Source organism: Dryobates pubescens, chromosome 4, assembly GCF_014839835.1.
Source record: "Dryobates pubescens isolate bDryPub1 chromosome 4, bDryPub1.pri, whole genome shotgun sequence".
Classification (NCBI taxonomy): Eukaryota; Metazoa; Chordata; class Aves; order Piciformes; family Picidae; genus Dryobates; species Dryobates pubescens.
The window spans coordinates 23,880,748-23,896,644 of record NC_071615.1 but is presented as its reverse complement, the minus strand read 5'-3'; the positions used below and the strand labels follow the sequence as shown (position 1 = coordinate 23,896,644).

General features: G+C 47.5%; 1 protein-coding gene across 1 annotated transcript in view; it reads left to right on the top strand.

The window, feature by feature from the left end:
• Positions 1–9,550: 9,550 nt before the first annotated feature.
• Positions 9,551–15,897, top strand: part of TRIM71 (tripartite motif containing 71) — a 53,134-nt gene continuing 46,787 nt past the window's right edge. Inside the window, exon 1 of the mRNA XM_054160943.1 lies at positions 9,551–10,399. Coding sequence (XP_054016918.1) covers positions 9,551–10,399 — 849 coding nt within the window. The remainder of the gene's footprint in view (positions 10,400–15,897) is intronic.

Below are 15,897 nucleotides of genomic sequence, written 5' to 3'. Positions count from 1 at the left end.
GATACATAGCAGAGATTGGCAACTAATCTATATATAGTACAGCACTGCAGCTGAGACACAATGGCTGCATTCAGCAAGCGTACGTGATGATGTCAGCAATGGCTGTTTAATTGCATCATGGGAAGTGAAGGGAGAAAAGAATTAGAAGAAAAAAAAACATCCAAAAAAACAGCTGGGGGGGAAGGGGGCCTTGGTCCCTCCACTTTACATAATTTCCTTCACCACCAGATGGGAATGCATGGGAATGCTGGGCCCACATCTCAGGAGTTCCCTCTCCAAAGCCTGGCATGGCCACATCTGTTTCCCTGATTTCCTATACTTCTGAACTTCTTCACCTGACCTGCACCCCACCACCTTGGGTGAGCTTCCTGAGATGCTGATACCACCATTTGATTTGGCTTCCTGAGGCTCACTCCCTCCTTCCTTATTTTTACTTCTCTGGCTTGCAGTAGCAGCCCAAGGCCAGTAGCTGTGAAACACTGAGAAAGGATAGGGTCTGTACTGCAGAGATCACATAAGCCCCTTGGCTGCTTTTATTTCAACAAATGAGCATCTGTACTGCGAGGCAATGATTCCCAAAAGCAGCAGTCAAGCTCAACACAGCTCCACTCCTCTGTGGCAAGCAAACAGAAGATAGGCAAACTTTTCTTCCCAGCAGCCATCCATCACTGTAAATGTACATGGGTTTTATTGGAAAGGAGAGACAATACCATTTTAATAAAGAGAAAAAGGGGAAAGATCCTCAGTGACAATGTTCCCCTCTCTGAGACCTGCAGCATCAGCCAAATCAACAGCTTTAACATTTCCCTCAATCTCTGCCTTCCCTTTAAAGTTCCAGCTCCATTTAAAGAAAGCTTCCCTTTGTCTTATCCCCCAGCCTATTTATAGCTCCTGTGCTGAAGGTATACCAGGAAGGCTTTACACCAGCAGGCGTACAGAAAGGAGCCACACTGCAAAGGGACATTTAATAGCCTCCAAGAAACATAGCTCCTTAATTTTCTTGGTGGAGGCTCTCACCCAAAGGGTTTCAGTCTCTGTTTTCCCAGTAGCCTATGAGAGGGTGCTTGTGCTGTGATGGGACTGATAGGTTGACTTTGTAAATCCACTTTTACGAAGGACTGTAGAGATGCTGCCAGGGTCCCACAGGAGACAACTGCTTTCTCCCACTGTCATGGGGAACTGCCTAGGCAAGAGATTTGCCCTTCTTGGCAAAGAGAGGAAAGACCCTTTTCAAGGGTCATTTCATGTTCTCAGAGACTTTGCAGAGTAGTGAGGAGCTGAGACTCTAACCTCTTGCACATCCTGCAAGCATGCAAGATCCTCATGCTGTAACCAGAGTCTGGAGGAACTGCATGATACAAGGTAGAAAAACCTACCTTTGAGTCCATCTTACAGCTTTCACAGAATACATCTGGTTGGAAGAGACCCTGGGTAGACCTTTCCCTACAGGAAACACAATTATAACCACAATAAATACTCACATGAACCAGAAACTTTGATTATGGCTATGCATAGCTGCTTGCTTGTTCATTTGTTCTTGTAATGGAGCGTATTATGATCACGTGCACTGTTCCTGACCAGTGCTGGTTTCAACATATAAAACCCTAAATATTTTAGGTCCAGATTAGCTCAAAGCAGAACTGTGTCCACTTTTCTCTCTCAGCATTCAAGTTATACCTCTAGAACTGACCTTGGATAAAACAGCTGTGGGAGAGGGGCACCTGAATGGAGGTCGGGATTGGTGCTGCAGGTAACACAAAATCATGAGGGCACATACTGCTCTCCCAAGGGTCACAGTTTGCTGATGCTCAGCATGACCCTGAGGGAGAAGCAGTCCGTCCAGGTTCCCCTGGGAATGATAAGGAGGCAAAAGGGAAAGGGCAAGCACTTGGATGAGGATAGCCTGAATATGTAGATGATGTATCTTTGCAACCAGACAAAGAAATGGAAGATAGTAGTGTCCCGCTCAAGAGCTACATAAGAGCTTCACCCTTCCTGGCACAAGGTCAGCCATCATGGAGCTGAAGTGTGTTAGGGGATACTCACACGCCCTGGTTTAGGGCCTGAGCTGGGGGCTGGTAATGAATAGCTGAGGGTGCCAGGCTTCCTAGCTCCCACAGACAGATCTGGAGGGGAACAGCTGCCCATGCCTGGAGTTTACACAGCTGTGGGGAAGCGTTAGCAGCTGACAAGCCATTCTCCCTTCAGTGTCAGCGTATACCACCTCTTGCAGTTAAAAGCACTCCCCCAGCTGAGTAAAAGGATCATGTGGATGTGAACCAGAATGAAGGTTGGATGGGCTTCTGAGTTACAGCCAAGTTAGCTGCGCAGGGAGGATAACTGCGAGGAGGTATCAGAACAGCAGCAGCAGCAGTGTCAGGAAATGGGAGGCTAATAGCAAAACATTTGCAATTATTAGCCCATAACGTTGGCACCTGCTTTCTACTTCCAGCTGCTCAGAGCTTGCATTTCTTGACCTGCAGAGCACGTTTACAAGACACATCTATTCTGCCAAGCTTTTTCTGAAGGGCAAAGTGAGCTGATGGGATATTTTGTTGAAGGTGAGTTTGAGAGCCTTTAATACTACTCTAGCATCAGTTTTTGTGTAAGATGAACAACCAGACAGTGAAGTCACTTCCTTGTGGACCAAAGTCTGGATTTAGATCATTCTTAATGGTAGGCATCACGTTTGAAAGCTGTGAGAGACTAAGGGTAGAGTCAGGGGGAGAAGAGACATTTGCATCTTCTGGCCCTGAGCCCATGCTGGAGGGCTGTAGTTTCACTGTCACCATCAGAGATTAAAGCTAACACAGGTACTTAATCTAACAAGAAATCTGATTGAACAGATGGTGAGTTAGAGATTTGAGAAATCTGGAAGAGGACACTCAGTTTAGAGATGCAGGCATTGAGAGGTAAAGGTGCTTGATGTCCTTGTGATTCCACTATGCCATTAGAAATGTATGATTTTTCAGCCAGACTTTCTGGAAGGAAGAAGGAGTGAATCAGAATGCACAAGAAAAAAAGTAATTCAGTTTCCTCCCAGATGCATACATAGAGCAAAACTTAAGCATAAAGCTGCTCTGAGAGACTTCTTCACTAGAAAAAACTTTCTTTAGCACATCCAAAATCAGCATCTTTGCATCAGTTGCTTGCAAAGGTCAATGCTGTAAGGTATGGCTTTCCTTCTCTATGGAGAGATCGATCCCTAAACCTAGGCATGTCTCTGGGGTAATGCCAGTTGTTTGAGTGCAAGATCCTTGCTTCCCAAAGCCAGCCCTTGTAGGGATGTGAAGATGCACACCAACAGTATAGATTTCACTTGCACATGTATATAAGGGAGGCTATCTCTGCTCCCCTCTGGATCACATCCTAACAAGCACATCTTTAAATTCAAGGTGACCCTCATGCCGGAGAGCTGGATGGGTGGAGGAGGGGGTTTCAAAAGCTTTAATATGCTGAGCAAGCCAGTTCCCTAGTGATTTATATTATGAGGACCAAACTTTGTTCTTTGCTCCTCAACCCTCTACCCTGCTCAAGATCCAGCATACCATACAGGAAGCTCAGCAGCACATGCAGAAAGTTGAACTTAACTACTTTACTTACTAATGGATCCAATGACAGATATATGGTTGAGTGAAAGTCAGTATGCGAGGGCAGGCATGGCAAATTTGGAATCTGAGGCAAATTTGGAAGTTTGTGCTCCCAAGAGGGAAAATGAGGACAGAAAAAGCGAAATTAAAAAAAAAAAAAAAAAACAACCACCCACAAATCAGGGCTAAAGTGCTGGACTTCAGTGGCACAGTTGTCCGTGGAGTACAGTTGTGGTGAAAGCCAAAAAAAAGATATTCCTCTGAGCGTAACGAATAAGTTGATAACAGTGAGGTAAAAACCAACAGCAAAACCTTTCTCTTTCATTTAGCTGGCACTATTTGACAAATATTAAATCCCCAAAGACTACACCACCATAAAGGTCTTGCTGAAGCCTTTCCCTGTGGACAGACGTGTTGGAAGTGCTCCCTTTGTACATTGGTTTACTTGTCAAGTTCTTGAGTGTGGAAGGCAAAGATCCAAGCAGGATGCAGTGCTGTGTCTCTTGCCTCTTTGTTACCACTTGAAGAAGAAAGGAGATTCTCAGGTGCACCAGGACAGGTCTTTATAATCCTTAGAAAATACTGTGCAGAACTTGAAGTGATGAAGCAGTCTTGACATTTTATGTCTGTGGACCTCTATGGAATAGCAGCATAGGTGATGGAAATATTTTCTGGGTCCTTAGGTGCAAACCAACAACAATGACAACAGAAGTTCAGTTCTGTATGTTTATTATTAACTGTGCACGTTCAGGGACTTGCACTAGCTACTCAGCAACTTCTGCTCACAAGCTCTGCTGCACTTTGATAGTCCACACTGCCTTGGTGCTCAGTGTAGCACGGAAAACAGTATGTGGCTGCTGGACCATTTCACGCAGGTGGGAGAGTTCCTTATGTTAATGTTTGCCTCTAAAATTACAGTAAAATATCCTCAATTACTGTACCTGGTTCTGTTTAACAAAGCTTTTAACCTCCAGACCCCTGGCTTTTCCAGCTGTATTGCTTTTGGCAGGAACATCATTCTGTTTGTCCTGTAGTGCTGCCGGCAGAAAGCAGATGCTTTCCTTCAAGCAAACGATGATTCCAAGTACAGAGAGTGACATCGGAGCAGAAGCTAGAAAATTATTCAGGCGCAGTCTTCTGCCCCAATGTCCTATATTCCACTGAAATACAAAGGAAAACACACAAACAAGCAAACCAAAACCAAACCACTTGTATTTTTATTACATACTTTAGCTGCAGTGGCTGGATAGGTAATAAAGGACAGAGATTTTCCAACTTTGGCCCATATGAAATTTTCACAGCTATTTTGACACTTCTAAGGTGCCTCTGAAGATCTGGCCAGTTATGCTCAGGTTGTAGCACTGTTACAATGTTGTAATGGTTAATATTTTAGCAGTCCTGACGTGTCCCTGACACAGTTATGATTTCTACAGAGTTTAAATGATGGGTTTGCCTTTAGTACATAACTACTGTGTCAAATTCAGAGCAGCAACAGCATTTGAAGGGAGAACAAAAGAAAGATGAGAGAAACGTGTGTGAAAAAATACTGGAGAGATGGGAATGAATGCGAGAAACCTCAGCAGAGCAACACAAAGGAGAAAGAGCAGAATGCAGAGAAATGCCTCAGGTGCTCACGTAAGCAGTGAGATTTCATTTATTTGGCACAGAGGGACAATAGCCCTGCTAACCAGGATAGCTATTGTTCTTTTGTTTCTAAGAAACAAAAAGGCTAAATGCAAACCACTGGCTTCCCAGGGAAAAATCATAAACATAAGTTCTCATCCTGCTGTCTACCAAGGAACCAGAAGCCTTTCGTATTTCACCTACTGCTCATGTGCTGTTACTCACCCACGTGTTTGTAAGCTTAGAAAACAAATGAAATATATTGAGGTCTTTCTCTGAGGAGAGATGAGGGGGTTTTTAATAGCAGAAGAAGTTACCTGCATCATAAAACATTGAGTTAGTGCACTAAGCAGAAAAATGCATGATGCTATCTGCTGTGTAGTTGGGCACACAAGTGCTCCAGCAGCTGATGTTTCAGAACAGAATGTAATATTGGCGTAGTGCCTTTAGCTTTATTTTAGTCTTTTTCATAATGAAGACAGGAAAACATCCATAACCAAAGGAAGCCTCGAAATGTTGCATTCCTTTGGTGGTGATGGAGGGAGAAGAAAAGGAGGACTTTGATTTAGGAAGACAGAGGTGCTCAAATATGAGGACGATATCTGGGGAATAAAGACCCACTGTTCAGGGACACTGAATTGCTTACAGCCTTTTACAAGCCCAGGGAGGGCGTAAGCTGTAAATAAGGTTCAGTGCTTTGGCACAAATACAGTAGACCCTGTCAGCAAGGAGGACCTTTTCCAGTGTATAGGTAGCCTTGTGAACCCGTTAGAGCCATATGAAGCATGGACATGCAAAATTCCCCTCTTCAGACAGTTAGCTGGAAAGCAAACAGCTGTCATTGAGGAAGACAGAGGTGTCAGATATGCTTGGAGACATGCAGCTGGGAATTTCTGCCCAATTAAAATATTTTGGAATGCAAAAGATTATGGTTTCTACTGAGGGAGCTAGTGGAAAGTATCATCTGTGAAACCCAAAGAGATCAACCACACGTTTGTTGTTTGGGGAGTTAGTGTTCTTCACAACTAACTGGCTTCATCTGGAAAAGCCCAATCCTCTGCAGCAACCGCAGGACAAACAAACAGAGATGAGGCAAGGCTCAATGATTTTTTAACCTCTGCTAGTCAAAGCTGTGATGGGTTTCACCTGCATGCTCAACTGGGAACATATGGATATGTAATACTAAGAATATAGCCCCTGACCCAAATCCTTTAGTGATACATAAGCAAGTTCCCAGCTCAATATACTACTGATGGGCATAATAAATATTCATACTTCTTTACAACTTAATGCACATTATTTGCCCCATGGACTTCACCAGGGATTCCCATTGTTTGGTCTTGCATAAGCATGTTAGTGCTCCCAAGTTTCTCAGTTTTCTATAGGGCTTTGGGCAAGACAGCCTCAGGGACATGGCTTATTGCTATGTAGTACCTGCCTGCAAAAGATATTTTTCTTTTTAAGGAGACAATTAAAGTTAGTGTTATTTGTGTAAGGCCTGAATAGTGTCAGTTTTTTTTCTAAGTCTAAGGCCTAAACAGGAAGAACAAAGTTCAATATACCTTAATAGCTGGTTTTCCTTTTTGATGATTTTTTGAAAATGCATTATCATTACTTCACACTAATTGTTTTGATTCCACTCAGTCGTGTGTGTTCCCCCCCTGCCTTACTCACAGATGCTTCAATTCACAGATCTGTCTGTATCCGTTCCTATTTTTATTACTTTCCTTTTTTCCCCCCTTTTCCTTTTTTTTTTTTTTTTTTTTTCTCGTTCTTTCTTCTTTCCAATCCCTAAGCCGGTTTCACGTTGTAAAACTTGCCAGCATTTCCAGTTTCCTTGTTGAGGATAACATGCCATGTGCCCTGCCTTGCTAGCACAAACCCCACTTAGAGAAGAGGGTGTCCGCTCAGCTGTTCTGCAACTGAAACTTTCCTTTTAGCAGTTGGTGGTGGTGAAGCGTTTCACTAAAACAAAACAAGTGCTGTGGTTTTATTTCAGGTTGGTCTGGCAGCAATGCAAATGGCATCGCCGCTGATCTTTGCAAACTTCACCGCGCCAGTTTAAAGAAGAAACGCCTACCCCTAGGCAGCAACCGCCCTCCCGGGCACGGCAAACCGGGCAGCAACCGCAACAGCAGAGAAAGGAGCCGCAGATCACCCCTAGACTGGGCGTAAGAAAACAATTAATGTAGCGGCTTAACGTTTAAAGCTGCATTAACGCCCCGATGCTTTCAAAGAACGGCCCCGCAGCCCCGCTCCTTCCTCGCTCGCATCCCAACCGGCACAGGGCGAGGGGAGACCGCCTGAGCCGCGGCCGAAGCGCATCAAACAGAGCGGGGGTGTGCGTGTGTGTTCCAGGTGCCGAAACCAGCGATATTAAATAACCACGGGGGGACGGCAGGACTGGATGCGGGTGGATGGGGGAAGGTCGGGCAGAATGAGGGCCAATGTTTCCTGCCTGCCGCCGCCGCCCCCCGGCTGCCCCCCGTGGCCGGGCGGAAGTCAGCCCGCGCCGTCGGAGCTTAAAAGGCTCCCGCACGCCGCGCAGCCCCAGTGCCGGCGGCCGCAGCGGGGCTAGAGCTAGCGCCGCCGCGAGTACTGCGGGCCACGCCGAGGCAGGCCATGCGCTGCTCCGCGCTCTGAGCTTTCCACCCTCCGCACCCCGAGGGCCGTGCCGCCCGGCTCTGCCCCTCCGCACCCCGCCAGGCAGGGGGAAGGCGCCCGGCGCGATGGTTCTCTCCGGATCCCACGCCGCCTGGGATAGTGCCGCCGCATCAGTGAGTAATTCCTGCTAATTCACCCCCTGGGGCTGGTGGGCTTTGGCTTGGCAGATCGCGGAGAAGGCGGGCGGTTTGCGTTTTTGCCGCTTTCCCCCTTCCTCCTCTTCGAGTTTTATGTTATTTTTGTTTTCTCAATAAAACACCACGCGAAGAGGCGAGATGACAAAGGAAATGTGATCCTGGGCGCTGCAGGGGCTCAGAGCGAGCGAGAACCGGAGAGGAGGAGGGAGGGGGTGACCGTAGCGCGCTCAGATAGCATTGCACAGCGGCTCCAATTTGTGCGAGTGAATATAATACCCCCCCCCATGAATAATTCAAGGCGGCCGGCGGGGACCTGCCACTGCTTCTCTGCCTAGCCGCGGCCGCTGCAGAGTGCGAGAGCCGCCAAGCCCGCGGTGCTGACCGGCCCGTACCCGGCCGGGAGCCGCTGGGCACCGCGTGTTGTGGGGCTGCCGTGAGCTCGGCGCGGCTCTCTGCGGGGAGCCCCGCTCACAGGAAGACGGCCGGTGGGAGCTTGAGCGGTGAGAGGAGCTGCTCTTATCTGTCCCCGGAGCCCTTTTTCCCTTCCCATCTCCTCCTCCTGTGTCCCGCCAGCGTGAGCCTCTGCCGGTGGGGTGGGCACCAACGCCGCCCTCCATCCCCACCCCCAGTCATGAGGTGGTGGAGCAGGCGGCGGCGGGGGAAGACTGGAGCCGGAGAAATCTGCCTGGCCACTGTGTTTCAGTGCCTCTCTCTCTCCTAGAGCTGCTCTGGATTGCAAAAGTGGAGGGGGGAACTGAAACGAAATTTCCCCTTCCCCCCCGACAAGCACAGGTTTAAAGGAAAAGAAGAAAAAACCCAACGCCCCAAGAAGAAAGAGAGAAACGTGAGTTAAACCCCTGCTGCTCCCCACCAGCGTCCTCCCGATTCGGTGAAGAGGGACTTGCACTGCCGCGTCGGCGCCCCAGCCCCGTCCTGCGGCCGTGGGAACTAGCGTCGAGTCCCGGCGGACAGAGGTCCGGTCCCCGCTGGATGCGGTGGGGATCGAGCAATTGGCGCCCATGCACTTTCTCTTTAGAAAGAAGACAAGTAACCAAACCACGTTGTCAAACTGCTGACCCAAGAGGGAAATGCGAAGACTATGTGAGGTATTGACTGATCTGGGAATCGATACAATTTGTCTAATGCAACAGGGAATCGGGGGTTAAGTACATGTAAGGGAAGAGAGGATCCGTTTGCTGAGAGAAGACGGGACAGCTACACCTTGATACCAAAAATAACCCCCCGCAGCAGCGAGCCCGGAAGCGGCAGCAGCGAGGTACGAGGACGGGATCCAGCTCTCTGCAGACCACCGGATCGATGACATCGTATTTGCAAAACTGGCCAATCGATACCACTTGGCAAAACGACTGATCGATGGCAGCTTGCTCCTAAGCCGCTTGTAAAGCTACCTTCTCCCCACGCCTTTCTAAACGCCCCTCGTAGCCTTTTTTTTTTTCCCGCCCACACTTTTTGTGAGGTAGGGGAGATACACTTTTACGCCCCCCTTCCTCCATCGGGGAATCAGGCCCATCGCAAATGGCATCGTTTCCCGAGTCCGACTTCCAGATCTGCCCGCTGTGCAAGGAGATGTGCGGCTCGCCGGCTCCCCTCTCCTCCAACTCCTCCACCTCATCGTCTTCCTCACAGACCTCCAGCTCCTCCGGAGGTGGCGGCTCCTCCTGCGGTGGCCCGCCACGGCGGCTGCACGTCCTGCCCTGCCTGCACGCCTTCTGCCGCCAGTGCCTGGAGGCGCAGCGGCACCCCGGCGCGGGGGACGCGCTCAAGCTGCGCTGCCCCATCTGTGACCAGAAGGTGGTGATCTCGGAGCCCTCGGGCATGGACGCGCTGCCCTCTTCCAACTTCCTCCTCAGCAACCTGCTGGACGTCGTCGTTGTGGCTGCCACCGCCGACGAGCAGAAGAACGGCCGCGCCTCCGGGCCCGCGGCCGGCTCCGGCGCGGGAGGGGGCGGCGGCAACAACCGCCACCACGGTCGCCCGCCGCCGCCGCACCGCGCCGCCGGCTCCTCGCCCGCTACCGCCGCATCGGCCGCGCCCTCCTCGACGTCCTCCTCCTCCTCAGGCGGCAGCTCGGCGGCGCTCCTGCTGCGACGACCCCACAGCCGGCAGGGTGAGCCCCGCTGCAGCTCCTGCGACGAGGGCAACGCCGCCAGCTCCCGCTGCCTCGACTGCCAGGAACACCTGTGCGACAACTGCGTGCGGGCGCACCAGCGCGTCCGCCTCACCAAGGACCACTTCATCGAGCGCTTCGCCGCTGCCGGCCCCGGTGCCCCGCTTGGTCTCAGCCCGCCCTACCCCGCCTCGCCCTACAACATCCTCTCCGTCTTCCCCGACCGGGCCAGCTACTGCCAGCACCACGACGACGAGGTGAGCGAGTGCGCGGCGCGAAACGGGAGTGGGACAGCCGCGCTCCCGCCCCTGCCCGGCGCCAGAGGGCCCCCTCCCGCCTCTCACCCTCTGGCGGGCGGGCCGGCAGTGGAGGGCGGGTGGTGGCAGGGACGAGCCGCGGTGCTTCTCCCACCTTCGGAGGCTGTCGACGCTTGTTGACCCGCGCGGCTCGGGGGTAGTCTCGCGGGGGGGACGACAGGGCCGTCCCTCCGACGGCCGGTGTTGGGGGCGGGAGCCGCTAACGGTTTGGGGGAAAGCTCTCTCAGGGCGCCGCTCCGCGCCGCCGCCTGGCAGGAAGAGGAGGAGGTGCGCTGGGGAAGCCGCTGCTGCGGGAGACGGTGGTCGGAGCCTCGGGCTGCTGCCGGTGCTGCCTCTCGGAGGGAGCTTGGTGGCGAGGGGTGGCGAGGCCCTGGAGGTAGCAGTGAGAAGAGTCTGGTGTACCCCAAGCCCCTAATGTTTCTTTGTGCAAAGTTGAATTAGCGTGTTCAGTACGTAGCCCATCGAAGAATAAAGAAATTAATAGGGGATGGAAGATAATTGTAACGAGGAAAGAGGTCTTTCGGCTGCCTTCAGTTAAAAAAAAAGCGGGGGATTGCAAAAATGATTCTTGCCTGTATCAGCTGCATCTGGTAAGCTACAGCTCTTGGATGACGTTTTACTTGCCCCTGTGGTGCAAATGAGAACTTTACACAAACAAAAATGTGAACATGGTTTAGTGGTCTGCATTTCAAATGCTTTGCTCACAAGTTTCGTTTCTGATAAGTAGTATTTCACAGATCTTCAAAATTTACTGAAAGCGTTTTAAGTTTTATTGGGATGTAGTTTCTTGCTTATGGTAGTTTGAAGCTTGATTTTCATCTGAAATTTGAGTCAGCTGTGGGGATTTTACTGGAATTTTCCATTGACTTGAGTGTTGGACATGGTTTCCTCCCAGTATGGATTCAAGACGGCACAACAAGCCACCTCAGGGGAAAAACCTGAGGACAGTTACACAAGAGTTTTCTGTGGGATGCTTGCTTAACTGATATATGAAGATGTTTAGCCTAGTGAAATGTGCTGCCTTTGTTTTCAGCTTGCAAAGATGCTTTTTCTGTCCCCCGTAATGCAGCTATATGTCCGAAATAATTTTCGAAAACGCTTTAGAAGATATTTTCTAGTTTCTTGAAGTTGCTAGTGCCAGAGGACAGAAAGTAGGAATTCTGTGGGAAAAAATGTAAAATTATATTTGAGGTGGTGGGGCTGTGCTCTAGGGGCAAGGAAGCTAAACTGCAGAAAACCCAACCGAGCAAAACCTGCAAAACGAACAAACCTTCAAAACCCAGCAACTTCAGAGGAATTGGCCTGTGTATGGCTTTCTGTGGTATCCAAGTATCTTCCTGCTCACAGACTTCCAAAAGAACGTGCATAATAATGCTTCGCTTCATTCTGCCATTCAGCATGTTCTTAATGTGCTAAAATAGCTGCGTTTCATTCATTTTGACTTTGGACTTGTGGCATGGGCTAAGAAGCTTCTAGTTCTTGTGTTCTCGGTATGACAATTTATTGTTCAAGTGTGTAAAATAAAACGATTGAGGGCTCTTGGCCATAGCATAGGCTATTCAGCTCTATCCACCACCACTTGGTGAAGACTAGCTAGGACCAGTGCTCCAAGGCATTTTGTAGACTTAAAAGTTTAAATTGTAAAGGGAAAAAGGATACTCTAGCTTTGATTACAGTTTTTCTAGAACTCCTTACAAAAAAAGCTTGTTAACTTAATTCACATAACTAACTTTGTTCAGCAGTGTGTTTTGAAAAGAGTACCCGTCTCTTAGGATTGGTTTTGGGTGGGTTTTATGTCGTGTAGATCTAGAAGTCGTTCTAAAGCAAGTCAAAAACGTCAGGCCTTTGGCTCCCACTGAGAGGCTTGTATTCTCCAAGTTAATGGTCTCTACTGTGGATTAGTGGGTTTTGGTGGTTCCTTACTGTGGGTGTGCCTGATCAGTACTTGCAAGTATTTATTTTTCCCTCAAAGGGAAATGTTTGGGAGAGACTATGACTGTTGGGAACAGTTTTTACTGTATATCTTTCTCACTTTTGCCAAACATGCAGGTGAGTCACACAATTTTTTTTGAGAAAGGGTGGCTGCAAAACCGAGGGTTATTGCTAGTCTAATTCTAAGAATGCTATCTATAGCCTCATGAAAGGAAGGCTAATAGAAAGACAGCTTTCCAAGACAGTACTTAAGTGATGCACTAAGTATATTGGCTGTCTAGTAGTATAAAAACAAACCTAAAATGCAAGGCAGGAATGGTAGCTTGAAACCTTAGTAGTTACAAACTCTGGTTCTGCTCAGCAGGTTAAGTGGGAAAATCTGGTGACAGAGCAGGGTATTCCCTCAGACTAATGTCATGCAGGTTAATTTTGAGCATAGGCAGATCTCATGTGTAAACTAGCAGAATAGTAATTCTTTTGGATGCAGAGCTCTCTTTCCGCACTCTGTTTGAGATCAGTTGTAAAGAATGTGACTGAATGTCCCTGAGGTTTTTCTGGGCCAAAGCAGCTGGCTGGCTTTTTTTCTACCTCCTCTCCTAGAGTGTGATAACTCCTGTTCTTCCAACATCACTGTTACCTTTGCTTTCATTCCTTTCCGGTCTTTCCACCTTTCCATCTGGGAACCACTGTCCATTTGTCATAATTTTTCCTCCTTCCACTCCCATTTTGAGACTCCCTCCAGTGAGAAGGGAAATAGCACTGTGGGTGGTTACTTACTGGATGTTTCAAGTTTCAAGCAGTTGCTTATCCTTTCAATGCAGAGAAATGCAGATTTTTGTCTCTCTACTGGGATGTCTAGAGCAGTCTCTTAATGAGTTGGTTCTGGTCTCAGTTGAGCTCTGGGGTACATACAGTCATTGACAGCAGAGAATACTGCAAACATGAGAGAGTGGAAATCTGAATGATTTTCAGAGTGGCTATTGCCTGCAAACACTGCAGTGGTGCATGAAAGAAAAGTAAACTCCTGGACACACAAAACGGGGCAAATCTTTCCTTGGCCTAGAGCTGCTGTTGAAACCCAGTCTGGTTGCTTACCACTTGGAACTTTGCTGTCTGCTGAGGTAAAATGCTACCTGGGCAGCAAGGGAAAACACGTATCTGAGATATTTCAAAGCATTCTACAAGTGTGGCAATAATTGTGTTTTCAACCCTGATTTCTTTTCTCTGTATGACCCCATTTGTTGTATGGATAGAACTATAAATGTTACAGTAGTAACCAGGCGTTACTGTCATTAAAAGCCACTAGAAAAGGACTTAAAGGTTTTAATTTAGTCTCATCCATAATTAAATAAAACTGGCATGATAAAGTGTATTTGACTGTGTCATCTCTCAGGCTGAAAGAGAACCTCCCTTTCTGTAGAAGTCTGAACAGACTACGTGCTGAACTAGATGCTTAGAAAATGTTGGAACAACTGCAGGATACTTGGCTTGCATAGATAAACAACCTGAATTCAAATGAGTCTGTTGTGGAAAGGGTTCAAAGTATCAAATAATATGGGGCTTCTTGTATGCTGACTCAGCTGCTTACGTGCTTTAGTATCTCTTGGTACTAATGGTGGATGGCCAAAACACTTCAATAGCAGGCTTCCAACACTTTCTGTGGAAAGTTTGGAGTTGCCAGATTCAGTCAGTGTAATGGTCTGTGACCATCTAGTTCTCATTCCGTTTTAGAAGTGGTTTACAGACTGCAAGGCAAAGCCCTATAGCAGCATGGCTCCCCCTGCAAGAAAGGACTTTAAAATTCTTTCTTGCCTCAGCCACACTTAATGCCTTTTGCTTGCATCAGTTCTAGCTTCCTCATTGGTCAGATTAATTCACAAACTCAGAAGTTCCATGCCAGGTGAGTGAAATGGCTGGGGTTCTTCAGGCTGGAGAAGAAGAGATTGAGGGGAGACCACCTTCTCTACAACTACCTGAAGGGAGGCTGGAGCAAGGAGGGAGCCAGCCTCTTCTCCTTGATGACAAGTAAGAGGACTAGAGGGAACAGTTACAAGCTATTCCAGGAAAGGTTTAGGCTGGATATTAGGAAATGCATTTTAACTGTCCAGGGTAATGGTAGAATCATTATCTCTGGGGGTGTTCAAGCACCATGTGGACCTGGTGCTTAGGGACATGTTTTAATGTGGGCCTTTCAGTGCTGGGCTGAGGGTTGGACTGGATGATATTTGAGGTCTCTTCCAACCACATATATTCTGAGATACTCTGTACGAGGGAAAAGGAGGAATAGCCTGGCTAGGATGGAAGAATAGGCTTGATATGGTCCTCCTTGCCATCACTGGCAAACACTGAATAACATGGTGCTCCTAACAATGTCTACCCATAGTCTCACCAAAACAGTTAATACCAAGGGATTAATATGCTTCTGTGCCAGCTTCTGTGTTTCTTGCTCAAAGGCTACTTACAATTAAACTGCAGTATTGGATGCAGGCTCTTGTTTTTCATTTTCTTAATGTTAGTTGTTGGGTTTTTTTACCTAACAACATCGTTACAACTGAAGGACTGCATCGTGGAGTTTCTGGTCTTACTATGCAATACTGCATTATGTTGCTGCTGTTGTGGCTACTATAGCTTTAGAGGAGAATGTACACAGGAGCTAGAGAAATTCATACTTCCACAATATGTAAGAAACCGCATATACTTATTTATAATGATGCACCCTTCATTTACTGCTACTTACTGTGTTTTTTCTGATCTCAAATGCACATGCAGGTGCCCATTCTGAAAACAATACTATGGATTTGGTTACTGATACTTGTTTTCTTTCTTTCTTGATAAAGAAAGTAGGATGGTGAGTTATTTTGTTCATATGTAGTCTATGTGATGTGGATTTAATGTCTTCAGAACAATGAAGAGTTTTAATAATCTTTAATTTCACGCTTCTTTTTAAACTTACAAATAGTGTTCAGATATTTGGTGCTAAGCAGATCACATTTTGAATTACTTTACTTTCCTTTTATCTGCTCCTTCCCCAGCACACCTTTTGGTTCCTAGATCTTCCTGGTATGTAAAAGCATTTTATTTAACTGCTTCTGTTTTGCAAGAGAACAAAAACTTTGCTGGGCTTAGAACAGCTACAATGTCATACTGGATAGAAGCAAAACCTCTTTCCTTGCTTTGCTGTGACTGATGTTCAAATATTCTCAGCAATTTAGGGTAAATACAGCAAAGTTTTGTGTGTCTTTTTTTCTGTGGTGGTAGTCTGATACCATTATGTTACTGGCCTAATTAAACATGACTTCAGATAGCTTCCAGTGAGTAAAAATTGGAAGAGACAGAAATGTCTTTTTAGGCAGCTTTCATGGCCTGTCTTTACTTTTGGGAATATCCTTGGAAAAAACATCAGTAGAAATTTGCAGGTTGCAGCACAGATTTCAGATTATAGTAACTTCCTTGAAAATAGGGCTGGAGGTGTGCATACAATAGGCACAAAACTAGTCTATACTGAG